Here is a 25877-nt window from a genome sequence, read left to right on the forward strand (position 1 = left end):
AGGTCTAAGATAATTTGTGAGTGTGCCCTGTTGTTTTGTTTCTTCCTCTTTGCCTATGCTTTGCTGATTTCTGCCATTAAGACCCTCACCAGAGATGACAGATGCTGGTGCCATGCTCCAAGCCTCTAGAACTTTGAGCCAAAATAAGTTTTTTTTTTTCATAAGCTATGGAGTCTCAGGTAGTTTGTTATACCAATAGTAAACAGAGTAAGATAGAGCTTCATCCAGCCTGCCAATCAACCACTACAATCTCCACTGCTTGAACAGGCTAACCACTGTCTCCCTGAAAAATAAGAGCTGATAGCAGTGTCTCACCTTACATTCCTTTGGGAGGTGGTCCTGGGAGTCAGCCTAGCCTGTGGCATGTGACCACCTTTATTTGAATGTCATTAGACACAGTACCTAATGAGCACAGATGGTGAAGTTACATGATCTGGGTTCAAATCCTGATAGCCATTTTCCAGCTATGAATGAGCCATCATTTAACCTTATTGCAGTTTCTGAATGTGGAAAAGGAATGCTTATCTCCCAAGTCAACAACACACACACACAAAGCTCTGAAATAGTGGCTGGCACACAGTAGACCATGTTAGGTATTACTTTTATTACTGGTTCAGATATGTTAAGGTGTCTCTGAAGAAAATAACAGAAGTCCTTACTTAACTCTGCTATTTTAAGGGAGATTTTATTTGAAAATGCAGAATATCTTGTGGTACTAAGGGAAACTGGTCTTTATCCAAGTCAGATTTATTTCCTTCTGTAAGGAAATGACCAAGGGGGAAGTCAAGGCCTCACAGGGGGAGGTAAAACTGGAGTTAAGCGCCCCCTTGCCTGAAAATAACCCTCCTCCCATCCTCTCCATGCCATGCTGAGGTCCTTCATCATGGTTCCCAGGTTTGTTTCTAATCAGTGTCTTCCAGGAGCTCCTCTGAGGTTAGAGGCCCAACCTTCCTGGTTCACCAGCATCCCCAAGTTACAGAGAAAATGCTAGGGAAATGCGGCTACATTGAACGAAAAGGGTCATTTTGGTAAACGAACATGGCTCTGGTGGCCATGATCTGTTGTGGTAAGCCAGGTCTACAGAGTGAAGAGGGTTTTGGGCCTTTGGAAGGAGCAGCAGGGAGCTGAACTGAGTCTGGGACCAGCCATAGCATCTCCCAGGCTTCATCCTCAAACCTGGGGAATCTGGCTTTCAATAACTGATATACAAGCCTGCACAATTTAAAGTTATTTTATTAAAAAAAGAAAAACCATGCCGGGCGTGGTGGTGCAGGCCTTTAATTCCAGCACTTGGGAGGCAGAGGCAGGCAGATCTCTGTGAGTTCAAGGCCAGCCTGGTCTACACGTGAGTTCTTGGACAGCTGGGGCTACAGGGAGACCGTCTCAAAAAGACCAAAAAAAAAAAAAAAAAACCAAACAACAAGCCCAACTCAAGAACTCTTGGTTCTGGGAGTCTGGGAGCAGCTTAGGTGTGTAGGGAAGGTAGAACTTGGAAGACAGTGTGAGGCCTCTGCAACCCTGGGCCTGGGGCCTGCAGCAGGACCCCAGGAGCTGACAGGAGGGACAGTGTTTTCCCAGGCCTCGGCCTCTCTCTGGGGCTTGTGGTCGTGCAACTTCACAGGTAGGGGCTCAGCTCCCAGAAAAGACGTGAGGTGCTGAGTCCCCAGAAAAAGGCAGGGCAGGCAGTTCTGGACCGCCCTTAGCCCTCTTGTCAAGGTCACCAACCAATTGGGAAGGAGTGGGTGTCCTATCGGTGCCATCCTGGAAGGTGGGGTTCAGCCAACGCTAGGGTGGCAGGCTCAGATGCAGATGCACCTCCAAGTTGCGCAACAGGGATCAAGCCCCTGGGGGGAGAGGGGAGGGCACCCTACTGGGCCAAGCCCAGGGGCCAACCTCCTCCTGGGAGGGCAGGGCAGAACTCAGGTGCCCTGAGCGCTGCGGGGCAGTGCCCGGATGGGCCGCGGTGGGGGGTTATCCAGGACCGGATCCGGCCGAGCCCGCAGGCCTCCCCGGCGCTTCTGCTTGCGCAGCAGGTAGTTCGAGTACTGCACCTCGGGCATGGCCAGCTTGAGGCAGGCCTCGGTGGCCGGGCCGGCGCCGCCACCGCCGGGCAGGTCGTAACCCATGATGTCCACCTTGCGGCTGGGCTGCCACGGTTGCAGCTGCTTGGTGCGGATCTGCGCGGCTGGGCGCAGCACCGGCTCGTCACCGAAGCAGCGACGAACCAGGCGCAGGCGAGCCTCGCGCAGCTCCCGCGCTTCGCGCTCCACGCATGCGCGGCCAGCGCGCGCCACGCGGCGCCAGAAGGTGGCGTTGAAGTGGTCGTAGAGGCCGGCGTCCAACGCGTTCCAGGTGCGCGCGGCCCGCGCCAGCGCTGCGGGGATGCTGGCCAGGCGCGAGCTGGTGGCGCGCGCGTTGAGCTTGGCGTACAGCACGTCGTCTAGGTCCCAGGCCAACAGGCGCCGCAGGAGCACGAGCGACTCATCGAAGTACTCGGCGATCATGACAAGCGAGAAGACTTCCTCCACCTGGCGGATGAGGCCCGCCAGGTAGGCCGCGTCGTCGCGAGGGCTGCGCTCGTTGTCACCGCCCAGGTCGTAGGCCAGCGTGTTGTGCGCCAACATGGCGAAGTGCTCGCCGGGTCGGTAGTAGACCTCGGGCGCGCGCAGGAAAGCCTCGAGTGACGCGTTGGGCACGCGCCGGAAGGCCGGGCAGTATTGGTTGTAGTAGCTGAAGAGCGACTCGAACATGGCGGCCGGCTCGCGCAGGATAGTGACGTACACGGTGCCGGGTGGCATGAGGCGCTGGAGCTCGGCGCGATTGAAGCGCAGGTGGCTGGCCAGCACGTGGGGAGGCCGCGTGGCCGGGTGCACGAAGTGCGCCGAGAAGTTTCGCGGGTAGCAGAACTGGTGCTCGCAGCTGGGGTGCGGCAGGGCGACGGTCAGGTTGTGGCGTTCCGCGAAGCGGAACAGGATGTTCTGGACCGTGGTGCCCGCCGTCTTGTGAGTCTTCAAGAAGGCCACAGTCATGTGCTTGGGGCGAGGTGGCGATTCCCGCAGAGGCGGGCAGCTCAGAGGGAACAACTTGGGGTACCTGCAAGGCCCAGGGTATGTGTGAGGGGAGGAAATGCAATGGTGCATCCAGACCTTCATCCCTGCCCCAAGTATGGGGTGTGTGCAACAGTGGCCTAGCTGGGGCTTGACCCCTAGAACAAGAGAGACCCAGTGCCTTTAATTACCCAGCACTTGGGAGGCAGAAGCAGATGGATCTCTATGAGTTCAAGGCCATGCTGGTCTTCGTGGTGGGTTCCAGGTCAGCCAGGGCAACATAGTGAGATCATGTCCCAAACAAAACAGACAAAAAGCAAGCAAGCAAACAAAAGCAAGCTGAAGACTGCCACACCATTTAAGTGAGCTTGGGTCCCCTTTATTCATGCCTGCAGAAGAGACTACTCCTGGCAGACACCTTGACTACAGACCTGCAGCAGACCTGGAATCAGTTCTCAGTAAGCCACACCTGGATTTATGACCCACAAAGAACATTGTTTTCTGCTGCTACGTTTTGAGGGTTTTTTTGTGTGTGCCTGTGTGCAGGTGCACATGGCACCATGATGTGCATATGGAGGTCAGAAGACAACTTTTGGGAGTTGGCATTCTCTTCTATCTTGTTGAGGCAGAAGTTAGCTCCTGTGTCTCTGTGCTGTATGTGCTGTATGTGCTCTAGGCTGGCTGGTCTGTAAGCTTTGGGTTCTGTTATCTCCACCTTCCATATTTAGAATGCTGAGTGGACACAGAAATTAAATGTCTGAAATGGCCAACCCTAAGTGACACAACTACAATGAAACCTCTATACCTAAGGCTTACAGAACCTAGTGGAACAAGGAGTAGAGAGAACACTAATGCATCTTTCAATTCTTATCAAAGAAGCTCCCACATGTAGCACAGGGCAGTGAACACAACTGGCTGAAAATGGCCAGTGGAGAGATAAGAGTCTGCAGAGTGTGAGTCCTTGGGGCAGGACTTCCATATTAAGTGTCACCACCCCCCACCGCAGCCCAGGGCTCAGGGACTGATGTAGAACGGGGTCGGGGGGCCCGGGGTGGAAAGTTTATAAGAGCCACGGGAAGAGGTGCATGACCACATGGGTTCAGAGTCTTAAAGGCTCCTGGGACCTTGCGCATAGGAACTTACAGGAATGGTGACAGCAGTGCACAAGACCCATGCAAACATAAGCAGACAAAAACCCAGCACAGAACTGTTGAAATGGGTAGCAGGTCCCAATGTTAGCTGAAGAATTATTGATTACTGCTGAGTGAGGAAGAGCTGATCTTCTTTAAGGGCCTGACTCTAGACGGGCTGATTGGACCCCAGTGGATGAACATGCACTGAAGGATACCTGGGGATACTAACTTGATTTGATAGGCCTTAACATAAATGACAGAATGCATGAAATCCATTGGAGGAGGTATGGGAGGGTGCCAACAGGGAAGGGGGTAGAAAGATGATTAATATGTGTATGAGATACACAAAAACTCAATTGAAATTTAAGAAAAAACTGCTGGGTTTACAGGTGCATGCCACTACATGTGGCTTTTTATTTGGAATGGGGAGTGGAACTCTAGCCATCAGCCTTGGTCATCAGGCTTGTTTGGCTAGCACTTTAAAAAAAATATTGATTTAAATTTTTAATTTAACTTTTTATAGGAAGAAGAGTTTATTTGAGCTTATGGTTCCAGGTTCCAGAGGGATTAGAGTCCATCATGGCAGGGAGGCATGGTGAGGTGGCTTTCACATTTTGAAGCAGAAGATGTTTATTATGTGTGCATGTTTTGCCTACATGTTGAGTGTACCACATGCATGAAATGCCCAAAGAGGCCAGAAGAGGGCATTGGATCCCCTGGAACTGGAGTTATGGGTGGTTTGTTAGCCACCATGTGGATGCTTGGAACCAAACCCGGGTGCTTTGCAAAAGCGGCCAGTCCTCTTAATCACGAAGCCATCTCTCTAGCCTCTTGGCAAACACTTTTACTCATTGAACCATCTTCATGGTTGTGAGTTTTTTTGTATGTTGTTACTGTTGTATTTGTTTATTTTTTTAATTGTGTTTTTAAGACAGGGTTTCCCTGTAGCCCCAGCTGGCCTGGAACTCTGTAGACCAGGCAGGCCTTGAATTCACAGAGATCCACCTGCCTCTGCCTCCCAAGTGCTGGGACTATAGTCATATCCCAGGCTAGCCTTCAGCTGACTTGAGCTGTGTTGCTCAGGCTGGTCTTGAGTTTGTGATTCTGTCTTAGCTTTCTGAGTCTTAAGATGACAGGCATGCATTGTCATACCTTTTTTCCTTCTTTCCTTCCTTCCTTCCTTCCTCCCTCCCTCCCTCCCTCCCTTCTGTCCTTTTGAGACAGGGTCTCCCTGTAGCCCCAGCTGGTCTGGAACTCTTATGTAGACCAGGTTGGCCTCGAACTCAGGGATCTGCCTACCTCTGTCTCCCCAGTGCTGAGATTAAAGGCATGTTCCACCACACCCAGCCCTAAGGTAATTTTTTTTTTTTTTTGTCTTTTTGAGACAGGATCTCCCTGTAGACCCAGCTAGCCTGGAACCTGCTTTGTAGACCAGGTTGGCCTCAAACTCCCGGGTGCTGGGATTAAAGGGGTGCACTACCACTCCTGGCATCCCTAAGGTAATTAATACAGAAATAAATAATATAAAAGACAGAGGCCCTTGGAGATCTTTGAGGAATCTCACTTTACATGTTTAGAAACTGAGGGTGTGAGGGTGAGGAGAATCTAGAGACAGCTCAGTAACCAGATCCTCTTATCCTCTGTCTTCTGTCTCTTGTTGACCCTTTAACTTTTACTGACTGTTTAGTGGCCCCATTCTGTTGTTACATGTTTCTGTTAAGGTCTTTGGAGATCTATTCATTTATGCATGTGTGTGTTTCTACTCCGTGCCAGGCATTGTCCTAAACTCAAGAAATACAATTCTATATGGAACAGATGGCATCCCTAGCCCCTGTGAAACTCTCATTTCTCTTCCTTGATCTGAAGCAGGGATGTTTGGGGATTACTGGTGACCTATTAGGTCTGGACAGGCTTTGATTTACTCCTGATTCTTCTCTACCATCTAAGTATCATGTGATAATGGCTCAGTGGTTAAGAATGACTGCTGCTCTTGTATAGGACCTGGGTTCAGTTCTCTGCACCCGCATCGTGGCTCACAATTGTTCCAGGAGATCCAATACCCTCTTCTGGCCCCGAGGATACCAGGCATGCAACTAGTACACATTACATGCATGCAGACACTTACAAAATAAGAATAAATCTTAAGGGACTGGAGGAGAGATGGCTCAGTGGTTAAGAGTACTCGCTGCTCTTGCAGAAGACCTGGGTTGATTCCTAACACCCACATGTCCAGTTCCAGGGGATCCAACGACCTCTTCTGACCTCCTTGGGCAATGAACGACACGGGTGCACCTATATGCATGCAGGCAGTACACTCATACACATTAAATAAAAGTGGTAAATAAAATCTTAAAAAATATAAATCTTGCACCGGCATGGTGGTACACACCTTTAATCCCAGCACTTGGGAGGCAGAGGCAGGCAGATCTCTATGAGTTCAAGACCAGCCTGGTCTACATAGCAAATCCAGGCCAGCTGGGGCTACAGGGAGACCCTGTCTCAAAAAGACTATATATATATATGAATGATAGATAGATAGATAGATAGATCTTTAAATGGTGAATTTCTTATCTGTGACTAGTTTGGGCTCAGGATAATGTCTTTACAGACATCATTTATAAAACCAGCAAACCATTTGGGAAGTGGCACTGGCCTATTCACACTATTCTTGGTGCAAACTATAAAATCTGGGGAAATCGAAGCCTTGAAAGGTGTGGGGATTTGTTGGATTTACATAGTGAATCAGGAGCAGAGGCTGATTTTTGTCCGACATCACATGATACCTTCTATCAGGATGACCAGAGGGTTACACATATTTTTATAGATGATGAAGTGGCTCAGGTCCCTCTAGGAACTAATGAAACTGGTTGTGGTGGTGCACACCTGTGATCCCAGCACTTGTGGGTGGGGGGTGGAGGGGTCAAGGGCATCCTTAGTTGTATAATGAGTTGAAGGCCATCTTGGGCTATATGAGACCCTTCCTGAAAAAAAATGTTTTCAGCTCACTGAGGAGGCACTCAGCTATGATGGTGTGGCAAAGACTCAAAACTAGAATTCAAATCTCAGCTAACGACTAATCCTATGACTTTGAGCAGTCCACGCCATCCAGCCCATGGTGTCCTGTCTGCCTGCTCTGCTCCAGAGGACATGTATGGAAAGCATTTTTGGAATACAGGAGAACCCAGAGGACTCTTCTAGCATATGGGAGAATGGGAAGGGGCACCCACCCTTCTGTTGCTCATCCAAGAGGCTCTTGACTGTCATACCTCCCATGGAGACCCAACCCCTTCAGTGAGGTCCCACCCACTTACCAACTGAGTTGTGCCCCCTGGTGGATGAGGAGGCTTATGGTACTGCACCCCAGTACCAACAACAGGATTTTTCTGCGGCTCATCATCTTGGTGGCCTGCTGCAGGCGCTGGAGGATGGGTGGCATGGTGGAGTGCCTACTCCTGGACCAGCCAGGGCTTCACTATCCAGGACTTCCTTCAATAGCACTCATGGGGGCTTCTGAGGCTCTGGTAGCAGGGACAGTGTTCCTGAGAAGCCTGGCAGAATAAGGAGGCAGACAGGTTTGCAGTTGGTAGACTAGATGGCTCCAGGCCTTAGCAGGACTGCTGTAAAAGAGAGCTCAAATGAGTGGGTGAGCAGAGAGGCCAAGAAGGATCAGATTCCTACCTTCCATCACCAAGACCCTATCTCCTTACTGGCCAGATAACCTAGTCTTGGGTGGAATTACAGGTTCTGGGATGTGGCCAGTCCTGGAGCCCTGTGTTTCTGCCTTTCCAACTGTCCCCAACTCCTCTCATGGCCATTTGAATCTGACTCTGTAGTAGTCTTCCCTTGGCACCAGCATGTGGCTTGGGACACAGAAGACTCAGCTCAAGGATCCCTCTGTCTCAGGACTCCTTATCTGACTGTTTCAGCCAGTGGGTGGTCGTGACTCCCCAGAGAATGAGCTCAGAAACATTAGCCAGGCCCTCACCTCCAGTCTCAGATCATTAATGTAGGCCTACTATGTTATTACATACTCCTAGCACAGGTATTCCCATGAGGCAGATGAAGAAAATCAGGTGCTAAGAGGTAATGTCACTTGTTCATGACCACACAGCCTATAACAGGAGAGCTTTGACTCAGATCTACTCAGATCTCTGGCTTCCCTAGAACTTGCTGTGTAGACCAGGCTGGCCTCATAAAGAGATCTGCCTCTGCTTCCTATTATACAGTTCACTAGTTGAGAAGGGGACATAGACCATAAAGGGGGGCCAGGCTCTGCCCTCTTCATCCATAGGAACAGGCCCAAGTGGTGATGGTGGAGCTTCCCTAAGGGGAAGGACAGCCAGAGGGGGAAGATTATTAGTCTAGCCCACTCCAGGTATGGGAGGGTGAAGATAAGTTGGGGTAGAGCTGCGGGGGCGGGGCAGGGTCGGGGGATCTCCCTCAGACACAGTAGGATCTTGAATTGGCTGAGGTTGGGGGTTATAGGGTGGGGGAAGATTTTCCTCTTCCCCCGGGGCTAGAATGGGGGTGATTTTGCTGAGTTGCCCTTTGCAGTCCTTACTCCCAAGCTGAGGGTTGTAGTCCAAGATAGCTTGAATAAAACTTCGATTTTGAATCTGACCTGGTCTCTGGTGGTCTTTTCCTGATGGTCTCAAACTCGATAACATGTGGAGGCCACAGTGAGATCCTGGGAGACGCCAGACCCAGGCAGCCAATGTGGGACAGGCCTGATTTTGGGGGTTTGGTGGCCTGTGGGAGCCCGGGAGCCACTGTAAATTCTTGAGCCAAATTGTCCAAATTGAAAGTAAAATCCACTATATAGTGAGTTCCAGGACAGCTGGGGCTACAGAGAGACCCTGTCTGGAAAAAAAAAAAAAAGAAAATCCACCAGCTTCCATGTGCTGAATTCAGAACTGATCAGTGAGGTTTTTTGGGGTCCAGACATTTGGGGAGACCTTGGGCAGATTGGACACAATTGTAGTCTGGTCTCCAGGGATAAGAGGAGATGTCCTCCTAGCTATCTGGTTAAGGTCTGTGAGTTAAGGTAGCTTCCACATGTTCAGTCTTTGGTCCATCTTCATCTGGTCATCTCAGTTTGCTGGAATTTTGTGTCTCTTTGTGCTTTTCGTGTTTGTCTGGTGGATTAGTGTTTTCTGGTGTGTCTGTAACTTTTGTTGCAGAAATGGGAACCAGCTTGAGTAAGAGTCTGACTCTGTTGGACTGCATGCTGAAGAATTTCTGTGAGTTCCAAGAGGCAGACTACAGAGTCAAACTGTCACCAGGGAAGCTCCATACTTTCTGTGAGCTAGAGTGGCCCAATTTTGAGATGGGCTGGGACCCGGAAGGGTCCTTTAATCCTGAGGCTGCATGGAGGGTTTGGCGAATGGTCACGGGAGTCCCTAGACACCCAGGCCAATTCCCCTCCATAGACTACTGGCTCACCCTTATCCAGCAACACCCCCCCTCGTTAATCTGTTGTGCCCTTAAGATGAGCTCTAATATTTTGGTTGTCTGTCCAAAGGGCAACTCAGCAAAATCATCCCCATTATAGCCCTGGGGGAAGAGGAAAATCTTCCCCCACCCTGTAACCCCCAACCTCAGCCAGTTCAAAATCCTACTGTGTCTGAGGGAGATCCCCCGACCCTGCCCCCCCCCCAGCCCCAAGGCTCTATCTTCACCCTCCCATACCTGGAGTGGGCTAGACTAATAATCTTCCCCCTCTGGCTGTCCTTCCCCTTAGGGAAGCTCACCATCACCACTTGGGCCTGTTCCTATGGATGAAGAGGGCAGAGCCTGACCCCCTTTATGGTCTATGTCCCCTTCTCAACTAGTGACCTGTATAATTGGAAGGCACACAATCCCCCTTTATCTGACAAACTCCAGGGTCTTTATCAGCTATTGGAAACTGTTTTCTTTTCCACTAACATGGACCAATTGTAGGCAACTTTTGTGTACCCTCTTCACAGCCGAGGAGAGGGACCAGATCCTGACAGAGGCCCCCAAGGCAGTGGTGGGCTAGGGCAGCCGGAGGTGACACTGAGGCCAGAGTTGAAAGGGCTTTGCCCTTGACCCTTCCAAATTGGGATCCCAACACGGACCAAGATAAGGGGCCCTCCTGACACCAGGCCCTCCTGACCAGAATGATGGTAGCAGCTAGGAAACCTACCAGCCTTTCAAAGGTGACAGAGGTAATCCAGGGACTGGATGAGGACTCTCCCGCTGCCTTTCTGGAATACCTCCAGGAAGCCTACCAGGAGTTTACTCCCATTGACCCAGATGCTTCAGAAAACCAGTGGGCCATCCATAAATTTTGTGACCCAGTCAGCCCCTGACATTTACAGGAAGTTAAAAAACTAGAAGGATTTGAAGGTATGAACAGGTCTCAGTATAAATAGTTCAGAAAACCTTTAACAACAGGGATCTAGAGGAGAAGAAGGATAAGAGGTTAGCTAAAATTATAGTAGCTGCCTTCAGGGAGGAAAGGGGGTTCAGAGATGTGTCAGATGACCCAATCAACCTCAAACTCAGTTGGAGAAGGACCAGTGCTCTTATTTCAAGGAGAAAGGACACTGGAAAAATGAACCCATAGCACAGGCAAGGGAAAGGAAAACAAATCCTCAGTCTGGCTGAAACAGACTGACAGGGCCAGGGTTTGTCAATAGTAATGAGCTCCTGAGAGTCCGTGGTGACAGGGAAAATAGAGACACAACTGTAAAATTCCTAGTGGATACAAGGGGAGCCCATTCCATACTTACCAACCCTCTAGGTCCACTCACTAAAAAGAAAACTACCATACAAAGGGCCACAGGAACTGGAACCTATACCAGGACTACAAAATGGGAAGTTAACCTCAGATAAGGTACTGTAACTCATTCATTTCTCATTATGCCAGACTGCCCCTACCCCTTGATAGGCAGAGACTTATTATGGAAATTGGGAGCAACTATTACATTCACTGAGAACAAGGCCACCTTAAATTTAAGGGAACCCCACACAGCCATATTGGTGACTGTCCCTATATCAAAAGAATATAAAATTTTACAGGAAAACCCTGGGAAATCTGAACTGGGAAACGCTCTCCTCTCAACATTGATAAGGAAGTTCCCAGAAATTTGGGCTTAAACAAACCCATGGGGGTTGGTCTCACATCAGCCACCAATTATTGTACAACTCTTAAGCTCAGCCTGACCTGTATGGGTGAAACTATCCCATCCTAAGAGAAGCCAAGATGGGTATCAGAAAGCACATCAACCACCTTAGAGAGGCCAGGATCCTAGTTCCTTGTCACTCCTGGAATACTCCCCTCCTCCCTGTCAAAAAAACCTGGGACCCTTGTCCAGGCATGGTGGCACACGCCTGTAATCCCAGCACTTGGGAAGCAGAGGCAGGCAGATCTTTGTGAGTTCGAGGCCAGCCTGGTCTACATAGTGAGTTCCAGGACAGTTGGGGCTACAGGGAGACCCTGTCTCAAAAAGACCAAAAAAAAATCCCAAAAAACAAAAAACCTGGGACCCACCCAAGATTACTGTCCAGTCCATGGGAGGAGAATAAAAGAGTAGAGACTGTCCATCCCATGGTGCCCAATCCTTACACCTTAGTCTGCTAGACCCAGAAAAGATAATATATACTGTATTGTACTTAAAGGATGCATTCTTCTCCCTGCCCTTGGTGCCTGTGAGTCAACCTATTTTTGCCTTTGAGTGGGTGGACCCAGAAGAAGGGTTTAGCAGCCAGTTGATTTGGACTTGGCTGCCCCAAGGATTCAAAAACTCCCCTATGCTGTTTGACGAGGCACTTAGTGCCAACGTGCTAGAGTATCACCAGGAACACCCCAACATCACTTTCCTGCAGTATATAGATGACTTGCTTATAGCTGCCCATGCTACAGAAGAATGCCAGCATGCTACTGAGGCACTGCTTGAAGCCCTCCAGTGGCTGGGATATTGAGTATCAGCCAAGAAGGCCTAGCTATGTTCCAACAAGGTAACCTACCTGGGGTACTGTCTGGAGGGTGGCCACCGGACCCTATCTCCAAGCCGCATACAGGCCATTCTGAACATCCCTGAGCTGTGAGACAAGAGACAAGTCAGGGAGTTCCTGGGAATGGTCAGGTATTGTAGACTTTGTATACCCAACTTTGCAGAGATCACTAAACCTCTGCACCAAAACACAGGGGGGAATGGTTCCCTCCATGGGGAGCAAAAGAATGGGAGGCCTTCCAGGAATTGAAAACAGCCCTGGTGTCAGCCCCTGCTCTGGGTCTGCCTGACATTGCCAAACCCTTCCACCTGTTTGTGGATGAGCAAAGTGGAACAGCAAAGATAGTACTAACAGTTTTTGGGCAGGCCACCACTGCCACTGTGATGTTCTTAAAGGAGAGTGACAAACTGATTATGGGACAGGAGTTAACAGTCACCACTCCAAACTCCATTGAGATGCTCCTTTAGAGGGCTTCGATGTTGACTTACCCACTACCAGGCCCTCTCGTTGGACATCCCCAGAATCAGATTTACCTCTCCAGCAATCCTGAACCCCACGTCCCTCCTGCCTGACTCCGAGCAGCAACTCGCCCATAGCTACGTCCAGGTCATTGACCATCTGCAGTATGGCCACCCAGACCTCCGGGACTGACCCTTGGACAGGGTGGACACAGACCTGTTCACAGATGGGAACAGCTACATGAAGGATGGAGCCAGGTACTCGGGGCAGTGGTGGTGACTCCTAAAGAAATAATCTGGGCCTGGTCCTTCCCACAGGGGACTTCTGCACAGAAGGCAGAACTCATCGCCCTAACCCAGGCATTGAGATAGGGAAAAGATGGGGCTGTCAACATCTATACTGATAGCCGGTATGCCTTCACCACTGCTCATGCCCTGTACCAGGAATGAGGTCTGCTCACCTCAGCTGGGAAAGAAATTAAAAACAAAGAAGAGATCCTCACTCTCCTAGTTGCAATATGGCTGCCCAAAAGATTGACTATTATCCATTGTTCCAGGGAACCAGAAAGGAGACTCTACTGAGGTGCTAAGCAACTGGTTTGCAGACACAACCACCAGGCAGATTGCCCTAGAGCCAGTAGGGCCTCTTTAAGAGCTTGGCTCATCTTCAGTTCTTGTTCTCCTACCTGACCCTGACTCACTGGAACACCTCAAATATACCAAAGAAGAGATAAACTGGGCCTGGCAACAAAGAGCAACACGAAGAGAAGACGGTGTCCAGACGGACACCCCATCCTGCCTAGAGCATCAGGATCACCACTCCTCTCCCAGCTCCATCAGAGCACTCACCTCAGGTCAACTAAACTAAAAGAACTGGTTAGGGACCGGTACTTCCTACCACATTTAGACAACGAGGTTGAGTGAGTCACCTAACAATGTGCTGCCTGTGTTCAGGTAAGTCCTAAAGGAGGAAGACCGGCACCCATGGGCTTCAGAGAAAGAGGACTTAGGCCCAGTGAACACTGGGAAGTAGATTTCATCAAAATTACTCAAGCAAGTTTTGGCTACCGATATCTATTGGTTTTTATCGATACCTTTTCAGGCTGGGTGGAAGGCTTTCCTACTAGATCTGACACGGCAAATGTAGTTACTAAAAAGCTACTTACGGAAATTATCCCCCGATTTGGCTTTCCCTCTTACTTGGGGTCCAAACAATGGCCTAACCTTCATGGCCAAAATATCACAAGTGGCGAAAATTTTAGGAATCAATTGTTAATTACACTGCACTTATAGGCCTCAGAGTTCAGGACAGGTAGAGAGAACCAATAGGACAATTAAGAAAACCTTAAATTCCGAGCAGGAACTGTTGAGGGGTGGACTGAGTTGCTCCCTACTATCCTATTTAGGATAAGATGCTCCCCCTATAGGGATAACCTAAACCCATATGAGATAATGTATGGATCCCTACCCTCACTCATCCCTGCAAAGGGAGGGCCCTCTGCCATTGAGATATCTAATTATTCCTTCCTCAAGTTCCTACAGGCTCTGCAGCAAGTTTCCTGTGATATTCAGTCCTGTCTCTCACCGCCTCCACTGTTGCCTGCCTCAACAGAACCACTCACAAGTTCCAACCTGGAGATCTGGTGTGGGTCTGACACTTGCTGAGCAAGACCTTAGAACCTTTGTGGAAAGGACCATATCCTGTTATCCTGACCACCCCCATGGCTGTCAAGGTAGTGGAAATCACCTCCTGGATCCACCACCCTCACCTGAAGGCAGACACCACTGGTGGAAAGACAGGTGGAAAATGGCCAACCTCCAGACACCTGGACCAGCCCTTAAAGGTCCGTTTCACCCAGACCCTGGTCTTCGACTAACTCTCCTGCCAGGAACCCTGACTTTGATAACTGGGACTGGGACACGGGCCCCAGAGTAATGGCCCTATGGGACTGGGAACTGATCAGAACCTCAGACAGGAAAGTATTAGCTACCTACCAAAATGCCACAAACCGACCAGTCTAGCATTGACCTATGTTCCCTCATGTGACCAAGCCTGACCAATTACTATAGTCCTCCAGGAGGAGGAAATTTCTGGAAAACAAATCAAGATGGAATGTGGCGACCAAAACTATGAAAAAAGCCTCCAAGGAGAAGAGTTTTATGCTTGCCCAGCAAATGGGCCCAGTCACTGCCAAGGGGAAGGTGAATATAAGTGCGCCTCCTGGGGTTGTGAAACAGAATCAACCTAGGCGGGGAATAAAGACCCCCACATTAAGATAAGAAGGATGATGTCACCTAACCTTTGTAGGGTGGGAACATGCAACCCTGGATAACCATTATAACCTGGAATGAAGTAGCAGCAAAGGATTGGCTTACTGGCCAGACCTGGGGATTTAGACTCTGGAGAAGAGGTCACCACCCAGGTATAGAGTTCACTATTCAAAGAAAGCTACCCCCTCACCAGGCCAATCCCATAGGCCCAGGGAAGAACTGGCTACCCCATCCTAGAGCCCAACCCACTCTATCTCCAAGGGTACATCTAGCCACTGCCCTATGAGGGGTGGAGTCCCCTGCCCTTACTCCTGGGAGTTTTACTCCCAGAGGCCCCCTTGATGTCAACCCTGAGTTCAGCCTGATAGAATTAATGCATAATTGGCTAAATCAGACTGTCCCTAATATAGGGAAGGACTCCTGGCTCTGCCTAGATCCCAGACCTCCCTTCTATGTGGGGATAGGGCCAATCTATCTATCTCCTCAACTACTACCCCACCTACAGGCATGGATTGTGAGTCCCAACAAACCCAACTCATCCTCAGGGACTTATAGGGAGAGGACACATGCCTAGCATCCTCTAACTGTGACCTCCCAAGCTCCCATTACAATTCAGCATGTAGCTCTCCCAGACGAATGGTGACATCTAATAGTACCAGAGTTTACTACCCTGTCATCTGGAACCTGGTGGGCCTGTACCTTAGGGCTTACCAGGTGTTACTGTGGAACACCTGGAAGGGGCATCCAGGTCTGGTGAACTTTGTGTCTGGTAATGCATCCATATAATTCCCCAGGTATATATCTACAGTGGGGATGATGGAAGGGAACATTTCCAGATCAATACAGCTCTGAACAGAGTGAAAAGAGAAATAACCTCTATTGTGGTTCCTCTCCCGTAGGAGCTGGCATCTCTGGGTCGGCAGCTCTGGGAGCCTCAGCCTTAGCCACTGAAGATCAAAATTTCAAACTCCTGGCTGCCATATTAGATCAGGACCTCTATCACCTCTGGGACTCCATAGGCCAACTGGGGAGACAAAAGGACTCTTTAGCCAAAATGGTGCTACCGAATAGGAGAGGGCTGGGTCTGCTATTTTCAAGAGAAGGAGGCCTTTGCATGGCTCTCGGAGAAAAACGTTGCTTCTGTGCTAACAACTCAGGGGTAATAAGAGAAACCTTAGCATTAGTAAAACAAACATTGATCAAAGAGCAAAAGAATGAGCTGAATCTTCCAATTGGTACGAGTCCTTATTTTCCTGGACTCCCTGGTTGACCACAGTTCTAACTGCCATAGCTGGTCTCCTCCTTGGAGTGTTACTCCTCAGAGTGACCATAGGTCCTTGCCTTTTAAACTGGTTAATGTCATACATCTGTCAAAGGCTCAGCTCAATTAAAATACTGGCTCTACAGACCAGGCACCAGCTCATACACTAGGAAGATCAGGATGAATCAATGATTTGATCCATCTGATCCAGAGCCAGTGGGGAATGTGCTAGCCAAAGAAACTCCATTTGAAAATCTCCGCCATCTTAAGGAAGTTGCCCTAGGTTAAACTCTCCCCTACCCCAAGTTCTTATAAGTAACCCAGTTCTGGCCTTCCTTGTACAACTACAGAAGAACAAAAGCAGGTTTCGCTAGGCCCTCATCTAATGTCTCTAACTGCTCATTCTGGCTGCTGTAATACACTTGCTTATCACTGTGCCCCAGAAGGAAATGGTTTTCGAACTCCTTGCAAGGTAGGGGGGGTGGTCCACAGAGTGATGTGGCCACTCAGAGGCTGTAATTGTTTTTCTTGTGCCCCTGCTTGTTTGTTCAGAAATTGGGGAATGTCCTGTTTACCTGACCTTTAAACAATGTATCGAAACTGTGACCCCCAAATAAGTCCCTCTACCTCCAACCCTGCAATTGTGTAACTGTAGTGATTAATCATGCCCCTAATCGATACCCCCACTGGCAAGTCCCCTTTGCAGTTTTTTGCTTTAGAAGGTAGCCTCCCCACTCCCTCCGGGCTGCAGTCCTCACTCCTGAGCTGAGGGCTGTAGTCCGACCTGGTGTCTGGTGGTCTTTTTCCAGTGGTCCCGAACATTACGTGCTGCTTCCATTCAAAACTGATTTTTCCATTCCTCTCTGGTCTGGTAATTCTGCATGCTGCTGAATCCTGAACCTTCCTGGCTGCATTAAGCATCTGGGACTGATAAACCCACAAGGGAAAGAAGGACTTGAAATCCTGGAACCCTGTCTGTATTCCATCCTCAGACCCCCTGAAACACAGGTGGCGAAAGTGCTTGGCTAGGCACTTGGTGCAAGCAGCCTGGGGGAGAGGGGAGTAGGGTAGAGAAATGGCTCCAATTTATTGCCCTGCTGAAGAGTTCCAGCAGGAGATGAACCTCCATTCTAGGTGAGTGGAGGGAACAGGAGTAGGAGAAGGGCCAGATTTCTGGGTAGTCTCCTTTCCATGCAAGAATGTGTTGGCTCAAGGGTAGTTTGGGCTTTGGCAGTCCAAGTGGAAAGTTAGCTTTAGCATTGGCTTCCAATCTCTCTTTTATACCCTCCCCCCTTAATCCCAGATTACATTTAAACCTGTTAGGTGAAAAGATGTCCTGTTTACACTTTCCCTTATCTCTACACCCCATCACCGGTTTCCTCTACCAGCCTGCAGACAGAGTAATCTTGGAGCCCAGAAAGTGAAGGGTCTGACCACAGAGGGCAACCAAGGGCACAGCAAAGGCAGTTTAGGCCCTCCTAACCTTGGAGATTTCTGAAGCAGGGCAGGATTGGTCTCTTAACTCTTGGCCCTTTGAGAATTCATGCTTTCTTTTCCTTCCTTCCTTCCTTCCTTCCTTCCTTCCTTCCTTCCTTCTTTGTCTTTTTGAGACAGGGTCTCCCTGTAGCCCCAGCTGTCCTGGAACTCACTATGTAGACCAGGCTGGCCTCAAACTCACAGAGCTCTCCCTGCCTCTGCCTCCCGAGTGCTGGGGTGAAAGGCATGAGCTACTACCCCTGGCGAGAATTCATGCTTTCTATCACTAATCCTGCCAATCAATTAAAATTCTCCAGAACTTGGTGGTGACCTGATAGTTTCCCAAGAGAAATCAGAAAACAAATCTATTTCTGCTTTTGCTAAAGTTGCTGAAACCACTCTATTTCTCAGAGGAATCTGAACCAGCCAAGGAGGCTGAGTCCAAGGGAAACTACAATGACCTTTTCCTGATCATACAGAGTGAGTGAAGGGGCTGCCTGGTACCTGGTCCACTCTACTTCAAGGACTTTGTCCACTGCCTACAAGGTAGCTTTGGGGAGCCAGCCAGATTGCAGTCTGAGGACTGCACGGGAACAGGCCTTTATCAGTGGAGGAATATCCCAGACACCAATCTCCAGGGAGGGGGACATCAGGGACTTTGGCTACTGGTAATGACAGGCTTGCTTATCACCTCCGGGTACAACCTAGTCCATTCTTGTCTATACTTCCAGGGTTCTTTCTGGGACAGTGAGGGTCTAGCACCTTGCCTTGGAACTGGGTCCTCCTGGGCTTGACTTGCTCTTCCCTCTTCCATTCTGTACTGGAACTAATGATACACTTCAGAGCCCAGCGCATATGCTTTTCTTCATGACAGACCTTCAGATATTGAAAGCAAGAACTCTTGTCTCCTCTAGGTGGGCATTCAGCCAGGTAAATCATTCCAGTTCTAGATAAAAGAGTATCACTTGGATACTAGAGAAGACCTGCCTTCCCTGGGTCAGGTCACTGCAAGATGCCTGTTGTGGACTCAGAAGTGGGAGCCCTGAGGAGTTGCCTGAACCAAGTTTCCCTCTGATCTTGAGGTTGGTGCAGGTGTGGCCATGCTGCTGGAGCCAGGCTTTGGATGGACGGCCCCGGCCGCTGCCCACTGAGGCTTCAGATATTCCCCTATCTCCGGTGTCTTTTCCATGGAGAGAGAGAGAGAGAGGCCCCTTGCTGTCTGAGGCAACTTGTGGTGCCAGCCTCATCAGAATAGCAGTGCTAATTTTAGTCAGAACAATCTACCTCAGGCTGCTGCCCAGTTTTGCAAATTGCTTTCTTTTCTCTAGGGAACCAAAGAAGAAATGGTATCACCAACCAGAGCTTTGAAAACTGGCTCAGATGCCCACCCTACTCCAAAATGATCCCTTTCTCCTCTCTCTCCTGGGAGCTCCAGGGCTGACACTGATGCATTTGAAGGAGTGGCTCCCTGGCCTGGACCACTGAAACCTGACCTCTCAATGACCTGGAGATTCCATCCTGACTTGGGGCATGACATATCCCAGGTGCCCCAGAGCCCCAAAGAGGAAAGGATAGAGAGGATAGCACAATAGAGCCTAGGAGATGGAATAGCTTTCCACTTCCCTCCCCCTCCCCCTGCACCAGGTTCCTCCAATCTCCTGTCATCCACCCTCACTTCATCCCAGCCTCTGAATTCCCTTCATTCTCTCTCCCTCAATACCTGCCCCTACCCTGCCCCACATTCCCCCAATTTCATTCTGATCTCTCCCAGGGACCTGGTCACCATAGGAGATAGGCCAGATTTGCCCTCTGGCCAGTTCCTCTACCACTCACTGAGGGGTGCCACCTCCTCAAGCTCTCCAGGCACTAGGCCCCCAAGATATCCTCCATGATTGCCTTGTCCCCCATCCCCTAGTGGTCACCCTCATCTCCCCCAGCCCCAGGCTGGCCACTCCAGGACTCACTGCGTGCGCGCTGGCTCTGCCTCCGGCTCTAATCGAGGGTTGCCCTCCGCTCCCTCTGGTCCCTTATCCTCAAATCCTCGCCCTGTCTGAGGGTACCAGGGGCCCAGAGCACAGAATGCAGGTCGCTTGCCTCGCTGCGCCTGGATGGGATCAGGTGGCAGCGGCTGCTCAGCTCGGCTCCTCTCGCTCTGCCGGCTGCCCGTCCCCCATCTCACACCGGGGGCGGGGCGGGGGCGGGGGCCTGGTGGCTCAGGGGAGGGGGAGAAGAGCAGCAGCGCGAAGGAAAGGAGGACCCCGAGGCTTGCTGGTTGCCGGTGAGTATACTCTGGTGGCATCTTTGCATGCGGGCACCTCCCCCCTGCAACCTTGCAGAGAGCTCAGCACCAATGTGCCCAGCGCCCTTGCCTCCTTCATCAGAAGGGGGAAACCGAGGCTTCGAAAGTGTGCACTCCAATGTTACTGGACCCCTTTGGTCATCGTTTGCCTCTTGAAGTCGGGTTAGAGGCTCAGGTACACTGTACACTTCCAGGTCCCTGTCTGGTCCCATCTGCCCTCACCACCTTCCCTGTTGGCCTGTCTCCTCCGAGGCAGCGCCCAGCATCTCAACCACTCTTTGCCAGGATTTCGGAGGTCTCATTCTTGGCCAGACCTTTTGTCAGTCTGGGGGTGGGTGGTGTCCCTGCCCAGGCACCTTGCACCAGAAACCAGAAACCCCAGGTCAGTTCTGGTTCTGCTGTTATTCCATCCTGGAGTCAAGAGGCAACTCCCTGAGTCCTGTTACTTCAGCACTGAAATAGGCAGCTGTCCCCTGGAGCAGCTCTGTTTGTGACAGCTCCTTTAGCGCCTATCTCTGGAAGCTAGATAGCAGCACCTCTCAACATGTCCAGTGCCACAGCCCCATCTTTGCTTCTGGGGCTGGCATGGACGCTGCTTTCCCCCTCATTCTGGGCCTCATAAGGAAAGGATCTTGGAGCTGGGGTAGGCACTAATGGCTGGGACAGAAAGGGGGTGGACTGTTTCCTTCTGGGCTCACACAGGTCATAAGCACAGGTCATAATCTTGCAAGGACCTTTGCTAAGGAGGAGAATGGACTCAACTGAGTCAGATCATTGTCAGTCTTTCCCTCTGTACAATGTGGAGGAGTGTGCTATCTGCATCCCAGGAAAATGGTGATAAAATCAGACCCCCTTTTCTGGCCCTAGTTACATTTCTGACCTGGCGGCTCTGTTTATCCTGCCTTAGAGACCCTGCCTTCCCCCTCCATCTGTCCCAGCACACTGGGGCCTCCAGCCTTAGATGACCTGCTCTGGGCTCTCCAGTTACAGAGAACATAAAGTGACTTCCTTGAGGCTACAAATGGCTCTGCCTGAGTGGGCTGACAAGCAGAAGGGAAGCCAGCCGTGTTCTTTCTTTTGTCCTATTCTTTCTGGTTTTGACCCTCCCAGTGGCCTGGGGTAGTGATAAGGAAGGGTCAAGATTTGGATATGGGTGATGAGACAAGAACCAATCTTTTCTGACCAAGTACTTTCCTCTGTCTCTCTCAAAATTCACCTTCCCTGCATCTGGTGACCCATTCCCCTGTTCCTACTTTTCCATTGGGGTCAGCTGATGAAACACAGGTGGTAAGGAAGAGAAAAATTCTTAAGTGTGTGGATGGGAAATGAGAACATTCCAGTTGTGTTTTCCTCCATTATTCATTACACACACACACACACACACACACACACACACACACACACCAAAAAGACTTTCACTGAGAGGGCAGAACTAGTGGGAGAAATGATGAGAGAAAATGAATTGATTTGCAGGTAGAAGTTGGGCAAGCAAGGGTAACCATGGCTGGCCCCAGGAAAGGTCCTGAGGTTTTTTTTTTTTTTTTTTTTTTTTTTCTTTTTTTGGGGGCGGTGTTCTTTTTGAGACAGGGTCTACCTGTAGCCCCAGCTGACCTGGAACTCAGAGATCTGGCTGCCTCTGCCTCCCAAGTGCTGGGATTAAAGGCATGTGCCACCACACCCCTGCCTTCTTTCTTTTAGACTAAGAAAAGATAAAAATCTGGTGTTAGAATTTTTTTTTTTTTTTTGTCTTTATGAGACAGGGTCTCCCGTGTAGCCCCAGCTCACTCTGTAGAACAGGCTGGCCTTGATCTCACAGAGCTCCACCTGCCTCTGCCTGCAAGAGTGCTGGCACCACGCCTGGCTTTTATTCCCTCAGTACTCATGTCTTAGGTGCCTTTTGTACGCTTGGTATTGAGACAGAAAATGATCAAGTCCCTACTCCCATTTGGAGGAGTAAAGGTAGGAAGAAAGGACAGGAAAGACCAAAAAATGAACCAGGGTCAGTGGGTTCACTCACACCTGTAATCCCAGCTCTCAGAAAACCTAAGCAGGAGGACTGTTGAGAGATTATGTTAGCATGGGCTACGGGAGTGTGTTCTAGGACAGTCTGAGTTAGAGTGAGTCTGTGTCTCAAAAAAACCACTTTTAATCACAGCACTCTGGGGGCAGAGGGCAGGTGGATCTAGGTGAGCTAGAGGCCAGCCTGGTCTACATAGCTAGTTCCAGGCCACCCAGGCCTACATAATGAGACCCTGTCTCAAAATATCAACACAAAACCCAATCTCCTACCCGACCCAATAGGGCATATGCACATCTGTAATTCTAAAAGGATGGGGAGTTCGAGGCTAGCCTTAGCCACAGAGCGACACACCGTCTCAAAAAAAAGCTGAAAACGCAAAGTGGAAAACAATGTTATTATGGAAGTTACAAGACCAAAGAAGGAGACTGAGAAAGCTTGGCGAAGACAGTTGAGCCAGCCTGGATGGTGGAAAGGGGGGCTTTTTAGCATCGCCCTTCCCCCAGGTCGGCAGCTGGAGCTTAGCCCGGCGGGTCTGCTCCTCTCGTGGCTCGGATCCCCTTTCAGACCATTCATCCACGCCTGGACCCGGGGTGGGCGGGCAGACAATCAGACACTGTTTAATTGGTGCCTGTGGCTCCCAAGTCCTGATGGCGGGCACCGGGGAAAGGTTCTCTCGGGGCTCCTCGGGGACATAAGCATCTCTGTTGAGGTAAGTCGCGGCCGGAGGCTGACTGCCATTCCGCCGCAGGTAAGAGGCAGAAAGCATCCGCCTCTGGCAGGCCAGCCAACTCCTCCCCCGTCCCTGTTGATGGGATTTAGGGCATTGCCGCGAGGATTCGGCGTCCTGGCCTGGCAGTCGCGGACTACAACTCCCAGAAGGCTTCGCGAGCCCCGTCGGTGGCGGATCACACCTCCCGACCAAGGACAGGGGGTGGGTCGCAACCCGAAGTTCCAACCACCGTGAGGACATGGCGGACAGCGTTGCCGGAAGTTCCGGGAAGTAGGCCCAGACACTGGGCCGAGCTTCCGCGTCGGTCGCGCGTCTTCCTGTGGCTAAGATGGCGGCCGAGCATCCCGAGCCTCCTAAAGGAGAACTGCAGTTGCCACCGCCACCTCCAGGCCACTATGGCGCTTGGGCCGCCCAGGAGCTCCAGGCCAAATTGGCGGAGATCGGAGCTCCGATTCAGGGTGAGGCGCTTGGGAGTCGGGGGGCTGTGTGGCCTGCGGACAAGGGGAACCTGTTACCGAGGAGACCTGCGTGCGGGGGGCGGGGACCGCGGCTGGGCCCTGACCCTGCCTGGCGCGCCGGCTCCGTCCGGTCCTGACCCCCTGATCCTGTGCTTCACCCCACAGGGAGTCGCGAGGAGCTGGTGGAGCGGCTGCAGACCTACACCCGCCAGGTGAGCTGGGGCAGGCCTTCCGGACAGGCGGAACAGGCCGAACTCTCCCTGGTCCTTCACGACCCTTCCGGGAGGTCTCGGCCTTCGTTTATTTAAAAATATCTTTCTCAAGCCTGGTGTGGTGGCGCACGCCTGTAGTCCCAGCACTTGGGAGGCAGAGGCAGGCGGATTGCTGTGAGTTCAAGGCCAGCCTGGTCTACATAGTGAGTTCCAGGACAGCTAGGGCTACAGGGAGACCCTGCTTCAAAAAGACAAAAAAAAAAAATCTTTCTCTTTTCGGTGTATGCGTGTATTGTCTGCATGTGTTGTGAGTGCACCCGTGTCGTGCAAAGCCCACGGAGGTCAGGAGAGGGCGTCGGATCCCCTGGAACTGGAGTTACAGTTGTTAGCTGTCATGTGGGTACTGGGAATTGAACCCGAGTCCTCTGCAAGAGCAGCCAGTGCTCTTAACCGCTGAGCCATCCCTAGAGCCCTTGGTCTTCGTTTTTTATGTTTTATATAGCCGTTCTGTTAGTGCCTGCCTTTGTCTGTACTGTTGTGGTCACTTCCATCTTTGCACTGGTTCTCCGTCCGGGCCCCAAGTTCTGGCAAACAAGTGCTTGGTAGATTTTTTTTGCATGAACCGGAGCTACGGTGTTTGGTGGGGCAGCTTCTCTTGGACTGCTGGCTGTTCCCTTTTCTTTTGCAGACGGGCATCGTGCTGAATCGGCCTGTTTTGAGAGGGGAGGATGGGGACAAAGCTGCTCCCCCTCCCATGTCAGCACAGGTAAGGGTTGTTCCATTTTGCAGGATCCTTTCTGTTCGGGGTAGCATCTTACTGAAGATGCAGCTAGTAGAGCAGATGGGGCAGCAGGCACGCTGGATGGAGTCTTGGGAGACAGGATTGGGACCTCTTCCTTCTGACTTGGTGCTGATATTTGCCTTCTTCCCCAGGGTCTCCTCCAAATTTGACCTGCCATGCAAAATTCAACTTGAATACCTAGAAATCATGCTTAGTACTCTCCCAGGTGGAGATACTCACCTTCCTTGGGGGAGCATAGCTCCCAATGTTAGTTCAGTGAGACACTGAGCGACAAGGTCCTGATTTGATTACAGACCACCTGTATTTAGTAACTCATTGGCATTTACAGTACCCTGGCACACAGGTTCCTATTTCCTCAAGCCCCTACAGAATCCAGAATTTTATTCTCTAAAGTATCTAAATTTGACTTGGGGGTATATTGATCTGTGTGTGTGGTATAGATAGACTCTTTGGGTTTTTATTTTTAAGATTTTATGTGTATGAGTGTTTGCTTGCATGTATATATGTGTACAATGTGTGTATCTGGTGCCTACAGAGGCCAGAAGAGGATCTCTGACATTGGAGTTACAGTCGGTTGTGAACTGCTATGTGGGTACTGGGAACCACACTCAGTTCCTCTGAGAGAGCAGCAGGTGCTCTTAACCTCTGGGCCACCTCTCAAGCATAGGTGGTTTTTAGAGGTACCCGTGTGCTGCTTGGAATTGAATGTAAAATACATGCTCGTAATATTTTTCAGAGGAGAAAGTCAATAGTTGGTGCCCTAAAGTGAGCATTCTCTTCTCTTCATGGTGCTTTGAAACATTCTCTTAAGGAGTCCTGCATCCTGCATCATTACACTTTGAATCCTAGTATCTGATTCTTTTGCTCAGTCTCCGGCAGATGTTTGCAGAATGAATAAATGCTTTCTGTCTCATAACCATTTCTTTTTCTACAGCTGTCTGGAATTCCCATGCCACCACCACCCATGGGACTCCCCCCTCTACAGCCTCCTCCACCACCCCCACCACCTCCACCAGGCCTTGGCCTTGGCTTTCCCATGGCTCACCCACCAAATTTGGGGCCCCCGCCTCCTCTTCGTGTGGGTGAGCCTGTGGCACTATCAGAGGAGGAACGGCTGAAGCTGGCACAGCAGCAGGCAGCTTTACTGATGCAGCAAGAGGAGCGTGCCAAACAGGTAGGCCAGGTGGGGCCTGTAGCTACAACTCCTTAGGTCCCTAAGAGAGAAGGGTCTCAGAAAGTAGGACCCTGGGGCCAAGGCTTTTGAGACCAAAAATTAGAATGCAGGTCTAGGCTGGAAGAGGATCCTAGGAAGCAAGAGCTTCCGAAAATTGGCCTGGAACAGTTGGTTCAGAGATCATTCATTGAAGGTACATGAGCTCTTGGAGCAGCAGAAGTGGATTAGCACCCCTCTTTCCCAAACCTTTGACATCGTGGTCCAGTCCTAAGGATGTCAAAATCAAGTGTCTAAATCAAGGTGCTTCAAGTTTTCTTCGGAGGCTACCTCATCCCCAATTTAAGTTCCGATTGCTTTATTATTATTATTTTTTTTATTTTGGTCTTTTTGAGATAGGGTTTCCCTGTAGCCCCAGCTGACCTGGAACTTGCTACTTAGACTAGGCTGGCCTCAATTTCGAACTCATAGAGGTCCACCTGCCTCTGCCTCCTGAGTGCTAGGATTAAAGGCATGTGCCACCATGCCTGGCTAAGTTCCAATATCTTTTTTTTTTTTT

The 25877-nt window shown here is 50.5% G+C and overlaps 2 protein-coding genes across 7 annotated transcripts in view; one reads left to right on the plus strand and one right to left on the minus strand.

The window, feature by feature from the left end:
* Positions 1-1365: 1365 nt before the first annotated feature.
* On the minus strand, positions 1366-19786 carry Gal3st3 (galactose-3-O-sulfotransferase 3). 6 transcript variants are annotated; one of them, XM_017795381.1, is made up of 4 exons: positions 19591-19786; positions 8802-9040; positions 7492-7728; positions 1366-3093 (listed from the first exon to the last, which is right to left on the minus strand). In XM_017795381.1, the coding sequence occupies exons 3-4, from the start codon at positions 7614-7616 to the stop codon at positions 1920-1922; spliced, it is 1299 nt and encodes a 432-aa protein (XP_017650870.1). In that variant the 5' UTR covers positions 7617-7728; positions 8802-9040; positions 19591-19786; the 3' UTR covers positions 1366-1919. The 6 variants fall into 6 exon arrangements, with proteins under 6 accessions (XP_017650870.1, XP_008820466.1, XP_017650869.1 ...); XM_008822244.2 differs by having other exon boundaries at positions 7492-7797; XM_017795380.1 differs by lacking the exon at positions 8802-9040 and adding an exon at positions 12173-12247.
* Positions 19787-22942: 3156 nt separating this feature from the next.
* Sf3b2 (splicing factor 3b subunit 2) overlaps positions 22943-25877 on the plus strand; it is a 25062-nt gene continuing 22127 nt past the window's right edge. Inside the window, exons 1-4 of the mRNA XM_029558182.1 lie at positions 22943-23133; positions 23299-23345; positions 24034-24111; positions 25082-25321. Of these exons, the coding sequence (XP_029414042.1) occupies positions 23004-23133; positions 23299-23345; positions 24034-24111; positions 25082-25321 (495 nt within the window). The 5' untranslated portion in view covers positions 22943-23003. The remainder of the gene's footprint in view (positions 23134-23298; positions 23346-24033; positions 24112-25081; positions 25322-25877) is intronic.

The sequence above is a fragment of the Nannospalax galili genome, unplaced genomic scaffold (genome assembly GCF_000622305.1).
Source record: "Nannospalax galili isolate Female #2095 unplaced genomic scaffold, S.galili_v1.0 scaffold1328, whole genome shotgun sequence".
Taxonomy (NCBI): domain Eukaryota; kingdom Metazoa; phylum Chordata; class Mammalia; order Rodentia; family Spalacidae; genus Nannospalax; species Nannospalax galili.

Excerpts from the sequence above, each read along its gene's own strand:
- Gal3st3 (XM_017795379.1), bottom strand. The coding sequence starts at position 7,616 with ATGCCACCCATCCTCCAGCGCCTGCAGCAGGCCACCAAGATGATGAGC. Across the intron at positions 3,094-7,491 it reads CAGGGGGCACAACTCAGTTG|GTACCCCAAGTTGTTCCCTC; the intron begins GTAAGTGGGTGG and ends TGGGCCTTGCAG.